The sequence below is a fragment of the Zootermopsis nevadensis genome, unplaced genomic scaffold (genome assembly GCF_977971745.1).
Source record: "Zootermopsis nevadensis isolate Lab colony 2312 unplaced genomic scaffold, Znev_1.0 Znev_ptg000002l, whole genome shotgun sequence".
NCBI lineage: Eukaryota > Metazoa > Arthropoda > Insecta > Blattodea > Termopsidae > Zootermopsis > Zootermopsis nevadensis.
The window spans coordinates 14,397,419-14,415,178 of record NW_028259134.1 but is presented as its reverse complement, the minus strand read 5'-3'; the positions used below and the strand labels follow the sequence as shown (position 1 = coordinate 14,415,178).

At 35.8% G+C, this 17,760-nt stretch overlaps 2 protein-coding genes across 26 annotated transcripts in view; both read right to left on the bottom strand.

Moving 5' to 3' along the window:
• cac (calcium voltage-gated channel subunit cacophony) overlaps window positions 1-357 on the bottom strand; it is a 289,078-nt gene extending 288,721 nt beyond the window's left edge. For all 20 annotated transcript variants that reach the window (XM_087350471.1, XM_087350513.1, XM_087350455.1 and 17 more), the window contains exon 1: window positions 137-357. The gene's annotated coding sequence lies outside the window, so the exon portion shown is untranslated. The remainder of the gene's footprint in view (window positions 1-136) is intronic.
• Window positions 358-5,685: 5,328 nt separating this feature from the next.
• G9a (histone-lysine N-methyltransferase G9a) overlaps window positions 5,686-17,760 on the bottom strand; it is a 33,017-nt gene continuing 20,942 nt past the window's right edge. For 5 of the 6 annotated variants that reach the window (XM_087350412.1, XM_022077985.2, XM_087350417.1 and 2 more), the window contains exons 15-17: window positions 16,924-17,002; window positions 15,902-16,077; window positions 5,686-12,065 (exon numbers count right to left, since the gene is read on the bottom strand). In XM_087350412.1, the coding sequence (XP_087206538.1) occupies window positions 11,891-12,065; window positions 15,902-16,077; window positions 16,924-17,002 (430 nt within the window). In that variant the 3' untranslated portion in view covers window positions 5,686-11,890. Of the gene's footprint in view, window positions 12,136-15,901; window positions 16,078-16,923; window positions 17,003-17,760 lie in introns of all 6 variants that reach the window. The other variant, XM_087350430.1, reaches the window with a different exon arrangement.

Sequence of the window (17,760 nt, the reverse complement as noted above, 5' to 3'; positions counted from 1 at the left end):
CCACATTATGTCCAATTCAACTATTCTATATTCCTTGCATTATCTAATTGTAGGCTACGTAAATCAAGGGATGGGTGTATATCGATAAATCATACATATCGATACTGCTAAGTATACTGAAACACGAAGGTCTTACCTTAATTACGCGAGTCCTTACAAAGATATACGATTCCAAAGTAAATTCGGAGGCAGTCGATGTAATCGATATGAACTGTCGTAGCACTAATAAAACACTAGAACCCAACACTTCCACCAGCACTGAGAAGGGAAAACTAATGACACTTAACCGGGGTAGCATTACGTACTACAACTAATACGGCTACCTGCACCACGCACACCACACATCATACCCACTCGGGCTCGCGGAACTAACTGGCTGCATTCGAAAATATCCCGCCGCCCTCAGCGCATGGCAACACGACAGCCAATCAGAGCGAAGGACCAGCACGAGCTCTGGATGCAGTCCGAGCAGTAGGCAAATGGAGCACCAATCCAGCTGCACTGTGCCCTTTTTGCGCACTTTGCAATAAATACGTATGACAAATTATATCAAATTAAAAATGTATTTCAAATGGTACGTAATAAACCTTTTAAATGATTGTGAATGGTAAGGTGGATGGGTCGAGAAAGGCTTCTTTATTTTCAAGACACTGCATCAACTGCAGAGGTTACATAGAGGCTGGTAAAAACTAAGACTGTTTGCCTATAAATTGTTACTTGAGTTGGGGAAAAATCAATCAACAGCTATAAGAAATCATTAAAATTTAAACCTGTCTGTATAATTCATGCTCCAAGCAATATATCACAATTTCCATTCTGAAAACAGTGAGAAATGGGTCACTTCCTGGTCCATTTACCTCTGGGAAAGGATCCATTTTTCCGAATGGATGGACACAAGGATCGACGGATGGATGGTCAAAGCGCGGAGGGGGTGAGGGTTGGAAACGATAAAACCACAGAATAACAAATTTTCAGTTAATTTTAAAAGCATTGAGAATTTCCTCTTGTGCTAACTCATCAAAGCGTGCACGTTTGTAATTAAAAATTCTTTTGCTTTGCTTGATAATAGCTCACGAGTAAGTCTACCGGGCAATATGAATACCCAATTAAATATCACACCCGAAAAACACGCATCGTATTTGTAACATGATGACAGGTCTTTACTGATGGAAATATAATCAATCTGGCTTCAAACAACAGTCCTGACCAACTGACAGGCTTGGCGGAAATTGATGCTTTCAGAAAATGTGGCTTTTACGGATTGAAAACACTATGTTGCTACTGCTATGAGACACGCAGTGTCCATTGACTTACGCGAGAATAGACAGCTGAACATAGCTCATTAATTACAAGGTGTCCATAAATTAGCAAGCAATTTAAAGAGCGTGTTATTTATTTATAAAACAAACGAAAAAATTATGTACTACAAACGTCACACAACGTTCGAGTTTCTTTTTACGTGTGGTCACGGAAATTTATACATAAGTTTTTCGTTTAGTTTTTCAAATCGTCCACTAATTTATGGGACATCCAAAACTCATCAAACCAAACAATGTTTATACTACGTCATGAAGATGAGTAGAGGCATTGATGTAAGTCGCCACGCATTCTAGACTCTGGCACTAAGTGGAAGAGAATAATCGGCTTCACGCTCCGATCGCTTTTATTCGTTCTTTGTGTTTTTTAATTTCTCACATTTCTTCATTATTTCTGCCCATACTTTCTTTTCGTTTCTACAATTACGAACTTTACTGCAACATGCTCAGAGACGCTTATTAATTTTGAGATGAGTTTGTATCAAATCTGAAAGTTAATCACAGACAATATTGTTATCTTCAGACAATTAACTTTAGTGTGGGTCAATTATCGATGCTGACACTGAATTCAGTGATTAAAAGTCATTAAATAATCAATAATTAATTGAAATCATACTATGCACCTGTCTATTTGAACATCTCGTTACACAGAACCAATACATCTACAGAATGGACTGGGTAAACTGTAACGCGGACAGATTTCAACAAATCCCATTCACATTTCACGTCATGAGATCGAATGCTAGTTACACTGTCCGAGATGTTGTTATTGTGGGGTTTCGCCTGATGTCTTCACATATCTTCCACTAACATCTCGGTGCTGATGCTGATCAACTACGCACTGAAACGACTCTGTGTGTCTTCTGATCTAGATTACATATTTTTCTTAGTGCCTTCAGTACTAGTATTTAAACATTACTACCTAGCTGTTAAAACTTTGTTTTGTAACTGAATTGTAACTAGGCCCTAATTATTTTGCAGCAGACTGGATACTTTTCTTTACAGATTCATACCTTTGACACTGATATGTTCACATTTCAACAGGATAAATTAAACTGGACTTTTTATCTTCCAAAGATTTCTAAACTAGAGTAAAATATCCTGGTATCACATACAAAGTTCAAAATATTTATACAGAATTTCGAACATCAAGGTTTTTTTCAAGTCGAAAGACTTCAACGGTTCGTGATTTAACTGTGAGTGGCTGGGAATACCTTTACTCTATTGTCTGGTATCTGACCGCTTCCAATTGAGAGTTTTCGACAAGTATACAGGTATTTCTGTAATTCTTATAAGCATCCAATTTATACTATTAATTTATCTTTTCTCCCCATAGCGTCCTCCAGCAAAGCTCAAATTGTTCCATACGTGGGTGGTCTTTGATCTCTACACTTTTCACTACATTAGGAAAATTTAGAAATTATTATTATTATATTATTATAAATGAATTGAATTATAGTTGTTATTGCTGTTGAGTAAGCACATTAAAACAAATAATTGAAACTGGAAATTATTATGGTTCATTAAAGGTTAATTGGTTCTGAGATTCCAACTGTCGACAAAATGGCAGCCATGAGCCGAAAAGTCCATAGTTTCCAGTTTAACGTGAATAGAGAGTCCAACCTGTTGACCACAGGCGGGAACAAATCATAGGCCCATCCCACTGCGACACTAAATGAATACAAAGCATCACAAAAGAAGACCTCTTTTCTGAAAGGAGAGTCAGAGAGAGATAATATATATAAAAACAAGAAACCTGCTTTCCGTAACAAACTGAATTAACGCGTAAATACATCTGCACCGGCATCCAAGGAGGCATTGAGACGGGGGGAAGGATGTTGTCAAGGAAATCGCATTATTCAAACGGAGCAGGTGGGTCGCGTTAACAAATTGCATTAACGTCATTAATACTCGCACGAACTTGTGTCACTATTGACTGTTCCGTGCTCCCGGGCTGCTAAATCGTTGAGAACAATCACGGAAACAAAATTACCTTGGCACTAGTACATTTACCTTCAACGCCCTGCAAAGTCCTCCACAGTTCCCTAACCTACAGAAACATGACCGTGTCGTAAAAAAACAGAACAGTTATGTCGATAAAGGAACAGAGAAATTAAAAGACATTTTAGCAAAGTAAACGAAGGTGAGAGTTAATAAAAAAGGCGCGAAGTCAAAGAGAAAAGGGGGGGGGGGAAGAACAAAATTTCATCTAAGGAAGAGAAATAGAGAAAACAAGATAATAGAAGCAATTAAATGAGGAAAGAAACTGAGACACGATATTAGAAAAAAGGGGGCACAGTAAATTATGAAACTGGAAGATAGTGAAAGGGAAGGTGCGAAGTGAGAAAAAAGAAAATAAAAACAGAGCACAGAAACAGTTAGTGCAGGGCATTTAAGATGCCCAGAACATGAGATAAAATAATTGAAAATGTATTGATTCCTGGGTTTCTTAAATGCCCTGCACGAACTGCAGAGGATATTAAGTGGTTTGATTATTATGGGCCTTGAACAAAGACTGGTTAATGTTTATTGTCTTTTCAAGTGATTCTTCACGAATTATTTTACAAGCACTTGGATCAGACGAAACACAAAATAACCGAGGAAGTACAGTCCGTGAAAATCACGACGTTACAAAATAGAATATTTTAAGTTTTTAGAATCCTATCTGCCAACATAAGGGAACAGCGTAAACTCAAGAGTGTTTAAACGCGAAATGCAGGCGAAGTTGGATATTGGGCATTCACAGTCAGAAACTTCGTCTAAGCACGAATTTCATACAAATTGTAACATTAAAAAACCCACTCCCTACCTCAACGAAAACACGATGCATCTCTAGTACAACGGTAAATTGGTCAAGGCTGCTTGGCGAAATACTCAGGCAACAAGGACCTCTGAAACGTTGGTAAACTTCTACCAGACTACACAGCGCAACAACCCAGAAGATGACCATCTTCATATTCGCCACCGTGGGAACCTGAAATCTCAAACAATCGGTTTGTTATAAGGATCATAAGATACTCATAAAAAAACACGTGGTTACTGAATGGTAAAGTAGATGGTACACACAGATAATCACAAAACACCATTAAAAACGTAGAATTTGAAGTTTTCAAGGTGATGTGAGTACCCTTTTCTTCTGGGTTGTTGAACTGTGTAATCTTGAGAAGTTATTCCAACATTTCAGAGGAGCAATTTGCCACAAATTTCATACCCTGAAAACGGAGGCAGCATAACTCACTTTAAAAATATATTTTAACCCTCAGCATATGTTAACAGGCAATTATACCCCTGTATTACGTGCATGCCATCTGGACTTTAACTCCGTGGTTAAAGGCTTAGTAGAAAGCTAGTGAAACACAAAGCTTAATTGTGCGTACAACACGAAGAAAGGGCCATAAAGGTTAAAACTATCTTAATCTGCAACACTGTTTTGGATTATTTACTGTTTATTCTTAATTAATTTCTTCAGTCACTTCATCTCACAAGGCAGAACAAATTATTAAACACTATGACTTAACTGTTTAATAAACAGTTTTGCAAACATTATATTGTCATATGCATGAAAAGCAAGAGTTGTCACAGAAACAACATGGAATACAACGCAACAAGCTCACACAAGAATGACAGAAAATTTGCTTTTAAAATTACTGCTCAATTACACGCGTGTGTTGAAAGCTTCTCTGCTATACTGACAAGTAGTAGATATTAATTACACTGTTCAACAGCCAAAATATATCGGAGATGAAACTAACCAATTTTTACTAATTTTGAGCTACTAAACACGAAAATGACATTTATTTTGCATGATAGGTTCGCATTTCAAAGATATTCATATCAAGCTATTTCGCTCAATTTTCGTAATTTTCAAAATTGTAATGGACAACTTACTTCAGAAACAGCCTGTACAAGGGCAGAGAAGGTTTTATTGCTTCCTACAGGTCTAGTCAATATCCCCAAGGGATGTTCAATAAATTGGTTCAGTTGTCCTTGTCGTTCTGTTTGGCAAACAAGAGTTTTGTGGAGTGCGGATTTTGTTTCACTTCGTCTTAGTAAAAACGTCGTTCTGAGTAGTTAAATGAGATATTTGTAACACTAAAATATACAAAATGTCGCGTAAATGTGTCAATAATCCTAACAACTTTCTGTTATATCTCCTCTATAGCGATAATTATCGCTATAGAGGGGTTCTTTGTAGTGGCTGATTGTATCATCCAGAGGTCATCGCCCTGATGACGGAGGCAGTATGACCTCTGAAACGTTGGTTAACATCGACCAGACTACACAGCTCAACAACCCAGAAGACAGAAATCTTCAACATTGGAGGCGTGTGAATAACACACTGAGATGAGCTGAAAAAGAGAACAACAAATTCTGTGATGTGGAATTTCTAAATGCTTCTCTTTACTTAGCACTGTCAGGGAAACATGTTGCTTAATGTAAACATTTTAATCACAAATTCTACCAGAAAATTTATATTCAGAGTTCTCTTACTTCTAGTAAATGTTTAACATAATAAAAACAGCATCATGTATATTTGCACAAACAGCATACAACTGTGTATGTTCCTGCGCACCACAATTACTATCATAAACTCTCTAGCAAGATTAAATGTAAATTCCTAAAATTATATATTACCTTTTACTTACATTTACAGATGTTATAAAAGTCACTCGTCAATCAACAATTCACTTGAAAACACCACAAACACTAACTCCGTTAAATACATCAAGCTAATCGATAAAGTTGAAAGTAGCTATCAGTTTTACGGTTTTCGTGAAGGGATGCTGGACTTTTATCGGAAAAACCTTCTAGTATACAAAATAGCAAACAAACAACTATTAACACTATAAAAAAGACACTATTGCCTTACGTGTTTCAACCTCAAGAAGTCATCATCAGTGGCATCAGGGAAATTAATTCATTTAATCAAATGGTTCAAACTGGATTTAAAAATAAATAAGGTGTTTCACAAACGTATTTCAAGTGAAACTGCACTAGATGTTGTTATTTATAGGAATAGACTCTGCACTTATGCTATTTATCTGGTGGCCGTAGCTGGTCTTCGGCGAGCTGTAGTTGCATCGTCCGTACCTGTGAACCCACGGTTCTGCAGTTCACAGGTATGGAGCTGTAGTTGTGTCGTCCATACCTGTGAACTGCAGAACCGTGGGTTCACAGGTACGGACGACGCAATTACAGCTCACCGCAGACCAGCTACAGCCACTGAACCATCGGATCAATAGCTAAGTGCATAGTTCTACTCCAGTGAATAACAACATCTAGTGCAGTGTCACTTGAAATACGTTTGTGAAACACCTCAATTATTTTCTAAATCCAGTTTAAACCATTAGATTAAATGAATTAATTCCCTTGATGCCACTGATGATGATCTCTTGAGGTTGAAACGCGTATGGCAATAGTGTATTCTTCATAGTGTTAATAGTTGTTTGTTTACTTATTTTATATTCTAATACACTACACGGTATGCAAAGTTTTAAAACCTCGTAGTGCTTGACAGTAAGTCATGCAGTTCCAACTGGAAGCCGGGAAATGAATTTCATTCAACTTTATCAGTGAACACACCACACTTTCTTACTACCACATGCTTATTAAAATTAAAATTGATAAAATACAATCATTCTGCTTGCCTGATACAGGCATAGTAATGCAAATACCTCACAAAGACATCACCGGAAGTAACCAATGCTGTCACAAATAAATACAAAGTTTCATTCACAACTTATCGAACAGTTCGTACAATTCACAAAACGTGTAGTCACTTGAACAAGCGCTCTATAAATAAAAGGGGAAGTCATTTTGTGTCGAAGTATCATATTACTTAAGGTTAAATATCCACAAATTCTTGATGACAGTCAAGTGGTGTATAATTATTTTTATTCATGGGTGGGCGAAATGGAACAGTTCTAAAGCGACTGCAGGCCTGAAGGCCTTGCACAAACAATTCTATGGTTCAAATATGTTTATACAGGTTCTATCCCAGACTTCGACTGGGGGGACTGTGGAAATGCATAAAAACCTCATTCAGGACATCCAGCCTCTGAAAAGAAAATCAAGATCTCCAAAACGCACAAGAGTGCTAACAATCATATTGTGATGTTTAGTGACACGGTGATCTTTGTGACCCAACACAACAAACAATATTACCTTTAAATAAAGACTAGTTACCTCTAAAAATCAATACAAGGACAAATTTTCATTAAATTAGTGTCACAGTTTTCATCTGTAAAATGTATTAAGAAATGTGTTTGAGACTCCCAGTGTCTAAAGGCATTTAGTTTCTCTGACTGCATCTCTGGAACAAATCTTATAACGAAAACCATAACTGGCATTTCACATAAATAATACAATTGTTAAACAACAATATACAACCATCTGTAACGCATACTTGGATCATAACTGTACAATGAGCATTTATTAATTTATTTCTTACCATTTTATATTTGTTCAGAATATACAGCAGGAATAGATAATTATTTCTACTCGGGTCATGCATGCATAAATAGTTTAGTCACACAGTCTCATGAGAAAAATCCATTACTTCAAAAAAATTTCAACAGGTAGTAATTCTTCACAATGTCTCAACATACTCTCTACACCAGTGATATTCAATCTTTTTTGTTTGCGTACCCCCAGATACAATTTCTCTTCAACCTTGTACCCCCAAAGTTGTTGGTGTATAATTCAAGTTATACATAGTACACAATCTACATCTAAAATAATTAAATAAATTACATTACTCAGTGTTTATCATATTTTTTTTTTAAATTTCACGTACCCCAGGTTGAATACCACTGCTCTACACCAAATGATATAAAATAACATTACTGAGGCAAGCTATCCTAAATTGTGATTAATGTTCTCACATTGACTTTTCAAGGAATCCATTCAACTTTCTCACACTCAGTAAGATCTGAGGTTCTCATGGTAAATATGAAGACAGCCGTCTTCTGGATGTTCTGGATTGTTACGCTGTGTAGTCTGGAAGAAGTTAACAGACATTTCAGTAGTGTTTGCTGTCTCCATCATCATGGCAATGCACCCTGATGATGGAAGCAGCACATGCATCTGAAATATCAGTAATATAAAAGAGGACCAGACAGCTGTCAATTTACTGCCCAACTGCTGGCTAGATGATGAGGGTCTGAGTTCCACCAGGGGCAGGGACCTTATCACCACCACATCCAGAAGGCTCTGGGTCCATCCACTTTCTCATCCAATCACAGGATCCTTCCCCAGGGATAAAGAAGCCAGCTACTTACTTCCATCTAGTGCCAATATTAAGAATAAACGGAGCTATACCTCCAAACAACAGTAAAACTTCATGGTGTGTTGCTGAAGAACCTACGCAATTTCACCTTTACCACATTATAAAAAATATGAGAACATCACTGCAGACAACATTAAATACCTTTGCAGTCAGTACTTTTGAGCAACTCTGCACTACATCATGATCTGAAGCATGAAAAGGTGGAAGATGATAATAAGTAGCAAATCTGAAAGTGCGTTACAAAACTAGTATTAGAACTCCAAGATTTCAACCAGAATATAAACACTGTTATGAAAACCTCTCATTCTCACTAATTTCCTTCATGGAAACCACTATGAAACACTGGCAATCTTCTACCAGACTATACAGTGCCACAACCCAGAATACAGCCATCTTTGGACTGACCACCATACAAATTTCATATCCTACAACGGGTTAATGGTTTCATAAAATATAAAATTTCACAAGGCAAGAAAGCAACATCTACTTATCCACACATCCAGCCAACAACATATCCATTTCATCCATCCACCCCACAGGTCACCACAGTGATCAAATAATCAAAAGTATTTCAAAAACTATACTTCCCTCAACACCCATTACACATAACCATTTAAATTTGATTCTGATATTAATATCATGTCCAATAATGAAAAGGCAGGAAATGTTCATTGAACCTGAAACACTTGCTTCAACTCAGTCATATTACCAACATTAATGTATGATTCTCCAACTTTTTCATGAGAAGACCACACTGACAAGGGTCACTCAAAATGACAGCAACATAATTTCATGATAAACACATTAATCCATCCACAAATCCATATAGCACTAGCACAAAATTTTGTGTGGCGAGTAATGCATAAAAATAATGTGGAATCTATTATATGCAGTCTTTGAAATGCAAGTTTGTGATCCCTAATGTATAACAGCACAAAAATTTAACTTAGCAGCACTGATTATATAAATGATCCTTGTTCTTCTGCCTTTCCATAGCAACAACTCATTACAGAATAAAAATTATCATAGACAAGATACGTGAAACTGCAAATACAGGAGGATATCTGGCAGCTGCGATGTTAGGACTAGGAAATGTGATGACCAATGCATAGGTGAAAGGGCATGCTGTGTCACAAGCATACATGCCAAATAATCCAACTCTATATATATATATCAAAGTCCCCACACAATTATTCCACTGTTTACACAAAAGCAATAGGTACTTAATTAGTAAACAGGTTAAAAATATAATTTACATCAAGAAGATTTACAAAATAAATAATGTTGCCTACTTCGTTATATCATGTTTATAGAAGAACATACTCATTTGTGTGTCCATAAAATGTCTAAAACATGTTACAAAAATGTATATTATAAATACACACAAACACATTTTAAAAAGTTTGAACTTTTATCATTTTAAAATCTGATTTAATTTAAACAACAAATTACTATTGTATAGATAATGGGGTTTAAAATCTGGAGAGAACAGAAAATGAGACTGCAATGTTATACTGTGCACTGTTTAAATGTTTCACAGACTACAGATATGCAAAAGAAGTTGTTTCTCTGTTAAATTTATTGTAAATTAAAGTAAATCATCCTTAAAATTCCTGTCTGGAATCAATATTACTTTTTCAAAAAGTGCAGCAAACACCCAACTCAGCAGTGCAGAATCTCTGAAACAAACCTAGCCTTGAAAGATTAGTATTCACTTTCTACACCCCTTCTGAAACATGTCAGTGAGTATTCCCTACTCAAAATTTTTCTGAGTATAGTACTTATCTATTATACTGAGGGAAACATTAAATAATGACCTTAACGTATATTCAATATAAACTAGTACCTGCTGTTGCTGGTTAAATTAATTTGTGAGCTTTTGATATTTTACTAGAAAGTTTGCTTGCCAATGGCAATATGCTAAGAAATTCACCAACACAAGGAAGTCCCTGTATATAATTTAATGGAGTATTCCAAACTTTTGGAACAAGCAATATATTCCAGAAAAAAGATGGCAATATGAAAATATGCTTATAAAACCAAGGTCCTAATAGTTGTATTCTGACGTTCTTATCGACCAAAGAATACAACGTTAAGATGGCATACACCAAATAAATGCAAATGTATTTTTTTAAACATTCTGAAAACTTTTACAACTTCTTGCTTTTAAATTATGATTCTTCTGCCCTGTAAAAAACGTTTTAACGTATATAATTACATAAAACCATAATTGTAGCTGTTTAAATTTAAAGATCCCTGCACACATGCCTGGCCAGAGAAATAAAACTCATTCTAAGAAAACTCATGTCTGATATATGATTATATACCCTTATACATGATGAAATATTAACATTAAATCTATTTTCTGATGTCCAGGAAATTTCTGTGATTCTGTATAGAAAAAAAGTATTACCAAACATATTGTTTTTTAAAATACAGCCAAAATTAATTTTGGGGCACTGTTCTATCTATTTTCAAAATAATGAAGCACTCCCACCTGCACGTTCTACGTGTTCTACAGCAGCAATGGCAAATACTGTACATGCAAGTTAAACAAATACTCATGACGTGAGCAGCAAGTGATATGCACATATGCAACTGTCATATTTCTGAGTGGAGAACATTGGTCTTTAGTACAAAGATATTTCTCACATGACTTTGTTGCTGTCTGCTGCTCCAATTTTCACAATATCATTATTCATTTGCTGTTTGTTATTATTATAATAATCATTACAATTATTATTATATAATAGTAATAATGTTACATAAACTTTACATCAGCTCAGAATAAGCACAACATTTTTTGGTCAGCTAGTAAACCAGAACGACTTCCCAGGCTGCATACGTCACAGACATTTACTCAACTCTCAGAGTCAGTAACTGGCAATCATGCATATTTTATGGATTAACATGCCACTAAGGACTGTTTTACTATAAATTTTAGTGATTATAATAACATCATTTGATAAAAAATCATGATATATGTTCAATGTTAAAAGACTGAAAAGGTTCAACATCCCCATTCTACACTTTTCAAATGTACTTCACAAGTCAATAAGTAAAAGTGATCAGTTTCCTGAGAAATCAAAATAAGGGGTGACAGTGCCTTGTATACTACTGTGATGTTAGTAAAGGAGTAGAAAATTTTGACAGCCGATCAACTAAAGCTGGTCTAACATAAATAAAGTTAATTTATTTCACCTGCAACTTCACATACTCATTCAGACACACAGTTCTCCCTGAGTAGAAGCCAGTCCTGCAGCACACATGAAGGAGATGTGCACTTTTAAAGCAACTGCAGTTCACTCTGCTGCAGTAGGAGTTCATCCTGGAGCAGTCGCTTGTTGTAGTTATCCAGCGTCTGCTTGATAGTTGTCTCCGAGTATCGGCACGTTTCTGCACCACATGTACAGGTGAAAGACTTGCACTTGATGATCCAGAATTTCTCACCATAGTCAAAACTGGGGAGCAGAACCAAGTTCTCAGCAGTCATCGTTACATCACCTGGCAGCATGCAACCATCACCTCCAACTACAGTATTTAAATAACACAAAGGTACTTTTCAAAACCATAACTGGGGAATTTCTTTGTTCAAACTGGCAAAGGATAAATAACTGTCAACAGAAAAGTAAGCTCATGCAATACATATCTTCCTCAAGCAGTATGAACATTCTACAATTAATCTTATCATATGGGAATAGGGGTTAAGTCCCTAATCTATGGGCTGCCAGCCAGACTTTAAGTACAGGGTTAATGTCTTAGCAGTATGCTAGTGAAATGCAAGGACAGACAAATAGTGCATATGATATGATCCATGTTTGATAATGGTTAGGCAGTACTGCTGGTCCTGTCCAACTAACTTCATGGTATAAAGCCTACCCTTTGCAGCTGTTAATCTGCCGTTCAAGAAATTTACGTCGTTAATAATTCCAAAATTCTCCATCATCACACAAGGAAACTAACAGTGAACATTATCCTAAAACACTTCAAATCAGTTTTCAAGCATGCAACATATCTTCCTGACAGTCAATTTAATATTATACTCTCAAGTATGTCTCAGTCTTCCAGACAGACTCCTATCACATTTTTAAATTACACTTTTGTATTCCACATTTCATTTACTTCTACATCCTTGATTTTATCACTCGTAAGAGCTGGGTCTAACTTATGAGCATATTAGACAAAAATAATGGATGTAGCAGTAAGGAATGTACAGAATACAACATGTTCGCCTTATTAAGGTCATTATCAGTGCCGGCCTTCCAGATGTTGCTTCAACTACTAGCGGTGAGGCCATGACTGGGAGGTTGGATACTTAAAAATGACACATGTACGCACAATAAACACAAGTAAGACATGTTTTTGATATCCAATACAAGTAAGCCCCTTTTCCACAAAAATGTCTACTCACAGCCTAAGGAGGGAATATGTCTAAAAGTTATAATCCATACAGTGAAAGAATTAAAATAAAGAATATTATCGAGTAAGAACAACTCTGTTGCCAAAACAAAAGAGATTCATTATAATCAACTCGTAGCTACCATAAAATACAAAACATGGAAAGAGTTAACAAAAGTATAGAAAAATGGAGGAAGCTACTGCACACAAAATAATTTAAGATATCAACGTGGTCTACAAACAATGGCAATAAACATAATGCATTAATTTATCATACAGAATTAAAGAAAACACCATGACAAAAGCAAAAGAAACTTGAAATGCTTACAAGAAATACAACAAATAATCAACTACTATATTCTCATACTCTGATTTCACTAGGTATACCTTCAGAAAAAATTCCATTGCTTCTCTAATTTCCCTAACACAGCCAGTTCTTTAGAAGGCATACAAATATTTAGTCAATATCTAAAGTTGTTCATGTCATAATAGGTCTCGGGGGGGGGGGGGGGGGGGGGGGGGGCAAGGTGGTATCAATACAAAGGATATGCCAAACTCTGTCAGTACAACAACAGAGGAACAGAAGGAGGCGGGTAAAAGCACAGGAAAACGTAATTTAATTTTAAGTCTAGTATTGTCCGGATTGTAAAATCAAAGAGAGACGGGTGGGACTCATATGGGGGAGATAAATAAATGCAGAATTTGGACAAGATAAAAAATTAATGATAATAGCTACTTGGAAGGCCAAGGTCATGAAAAAAGAAATATGGGCATCGAAACTGACTCATCTTGTACAATGGAAGTTGGATGAAGAGGGAAGGGAAGAAACTACACAACAAATAAATTAAATTAAATATTTCAATGGAAAGTCACATTACACGTCTAAATATTCTAGGACAAAAACATCTGATCTCAAATGGTATAATTAAGCTAACATAAACAGCCACAATAACCACATCATTTACCTCAATGTATGGAAAGTCCAACAGCACTTTTCCCACAGAAAGAGTCAATTTCATATTCCTCACTTACAACATATGAGTTATTACCAATACATTATTTAAGGTCATACCAATTCAGTTTCTGATATATTGCACAACTATTAAAATTTTAAGTTCATCTCCTGATCAGGCACGAGTTGCCAAATCACACTTTCATATACTGAATGGCATGAATCATCATTTTTTTTTTGTAAGCAAGCATATGCCCTAATGTGGAAGTTGTATAACAACCATGTATTAATCCTTTGTTCCATAATCTAATCCAACTTATTAAACAAATAATTTTTTACTGCATTTGGTATGACAGCAATCTGAATTGTTTATGTCTTATTACATAAGGTATGATATTGGATGAAAATGTTCTAATCATGCCTATACTGTGTTCAGGTGTCTTGGAAATACGATTCATTACAATTAAACACAAAACATGTAATGTAAGATACTAACATAATCACTTCAGAAGTTCAAGTTTGCACAACAAAACTTCAATTATACTCTTTTAAAATGAAGAATCATCAATATTCATAACTCCTAAAGTTTAATCTATCACTTTCAGTGCAATCATAAAGTTAATTGTCAATTTTTATAAATGTACACAATTTTCAACATATGCTGTTAACTTCACAACACACTACAAATTAAGAGCATCACCGTCAACTTTCCTTTAAATTTGGATCCTCTAGTTACATGTGTCACTCTGCAGCCAGCAGGGCCAACTAACTTAACCAAGCCCTGTCACTGATACGGTGGAATCTACTGGAAAAAACAATTCTCGTCATCCAGCCAGTAGCCAGTCACTTCAGTGACAGATGACCAAACTAATATCTTTCCAGGTTTGGGCATACCTGATAGGAGGTATGTGCACAGCAGCAAAACCAACTACACTATCATTCCAACTTTCTTTTATTTTTTATGCTACAAATAATGCAAATGGCAAGATAATGAATTAATTTAACCAATCCTCTATAATAGTATGTGGGACCAGGCAATGAATGTAATGCAACAGCATACAAGGACACCCTTAACAGTACTGTAGATGCATCAGCCCAGAATGAAAACGAGCGACTTCTGTATCACAAATTCAAACCTTGCCTTGTGTGTGCCTTCAAACTGAACATCTGAATAATATTTTAATTCTGAACTTCTTGCTTCATTTTAAACAACAAACTAAGAAAATTTAGTCTCTCCATGAGATACAAGTTTGAAACCTCCATGAGATACAAGTTTGAAACACTTCAAACATTAGAAAGTTTATCAGTAATTAAGCACACATATTTCAATGGCCACTTGCTCAGGACTGGATCAAAATATTAGCACAAAAATATGTAAAAAAAATATTTTAATGGTTTCAGCACATTCTGACTGAAACATTTTCTGACCCAACAAATAAATATTAAAGGGCATGTTCATAAAGGTAAGTAAAATGGTAGCCTCAAATGAGCAATCTCATACAAAAATTATTTTACATTTGAACTCCATTAATAATAACTAATATTCTACTCAATTTCTCTTGACCATGCCTTAAGGCAGTAAGCATAAGGAACAAATTCTGCCCACTAACAAAAACATTTAATAGCCTTGTGCCCCATACATACACCTACACTAGACTTATTATAAAAGACAACAAACTGTTTGTCACAAAACAAATTAAAATCACTAGCAACAGAACATTTTAAAATTACTGTACCAACAACTGCGGAAGTAGTATTTTTCCCCAAGAATGAGAAAGGCCATATCAATAAACAATTAAACATAATACTAGAAAGTTATACTGTTTACTGTCTTCCATAAGCATAACAACAAAAACAGCAATGTAAAATAACCAATACTCCAGTAGCAACTTAAACTGTGAAGGTAAAATTGATCAATTATGCAACCCTTTAGGGATCTTGACCCACCCTAGCTCCTCGTCGGCTTCAATATCTCGGTTTGCAAAGAAGGCAATGCGTGGAAAGTGGAGATCCTGATGTTCAATGAATACTCGCACTGGCAGCAGGTTTGGTACACACATGTGATTAATGAAGCGTGCCACATTGCCATAGTGCCTTGCATCAATGCAGTATGTTTCACCATCCTAAACACAGAACAAACCTAAATTATACCAATATACACCTGCATACAAATTCTCTCCTTCACAATAATAAACGCTGAAAGGTGTCCTCAAATTACACATACTTCGTCATGCCAGAGATCACCAGGACCAAGGTTCCTGCTCAGTTTGTTAATTTTTTGTTATTTTTTGCCAATAAACTGGAGCAAAAACTACTGAACAATGATGATATTTAAAATATTTTCATCAAATGATTCAAGCCTGCATGAAAAAATTCCATCAGAGAACAACTGTGTGCAAAATGAGTGTCAGGATCACACCTGTTCATATTCGTGTTTGCATCTAAGAAATCCTGGACTTGAATCTAGGTCCACAGACCAGTTACCTGAATTGAGGTTTTTCTCAGTCTCACCAGGCAAATTCCGAGACTGAATGCACAGACAGAACAGACAGACCAAAATAACTTCATCCACATTCTTTCGAATTCAACATCTGCAAATAGCCTACTGTTATCTGATTAAAAAAACCCTACGCAACAGCAACACATACTCCCAAAACCAGCAACACAAACATATAAATGTACCAATTTCAACATCAATGGTGGTCTATAAGCAAGGTGCTGACCTCTGGGCCACAATCTTATTCCAAAAGTTAGGATCCAGTACAGACTTTCATCCACTTATCAACCACAACCCTCAACTATAACATCAGAACTTCATAAATACAGTGAATATACTGGTTCACACCACAGCTTGAAATCTATATGTCCCTGTTATATTATCACTTAATGATAAATTTAAAAAAATAACTTCCAGAAAAATATGTTATTTGCTGAGGAAAAGTGTATCATTTTTTTAAACAGTTACTCACTCTGTTATCTAGATCAAAGAGATATGAATCGTCTTCCCTATGATCAGCTTCACAGTCTGAGATGATTTCACCAATATACCTGAAATCAACATAAAAACATCCAAATTTTCAAACTCTGCCCTAAACTGACTGAAAAGAAAAGTAAATGACAACCTTGACAGTCTTTATAATTCAAAAGAATAAGAAGCTTAAAAATTCTATTAAGAAGATTCTAAACATTAACATTCATTTTGATCTGTACACAGAAACAGTTTTGTTAAAACTTTGTTTTTCACGCAAAGCAGTAGTCCAAATCATCCTACAGGAACAAAAAATTAATTACACTGATGCATTCTCATTAAAGCTAATGTGATTAACTTTATGAAACTTGTTCAGCTGCATCAAATTTTATGTGCACAGTCACCCTCATAAGAAAATCTTCTTAATTCCCCAAAACTGAGAAAATAATACAGTGAAACCTCTATCCATCGTTCCCGGAACTATCGTTTTCCCGGATGCATCGTCCGTTTTGTTCGGTCCCGAATACATCCCATATAAAATAATGTTACATTTTCCCGCTTTTATCGTTCCTCGAACTATCGTTTTATCGCATCGATCGTTCAAAAATCTTAGTCCCGGCCCACAATTTTCCCGCAATGATCGTTTCTGAGAATTTAAAATGCTGGGTTTTGAGATAAATTATTACCGAAAGACGCACAATGTTTTTGGAATACGCAGTAGCGGTAACCTGTTATGTCGCCCAACCAGCACAGATTCTTTTGGAATGAGGGGTCAGCGGTGCAGGGGTGATAGTTGGAGTGAATGGCGGTGCCCATTGTCAGAAATTTTACGATTTTA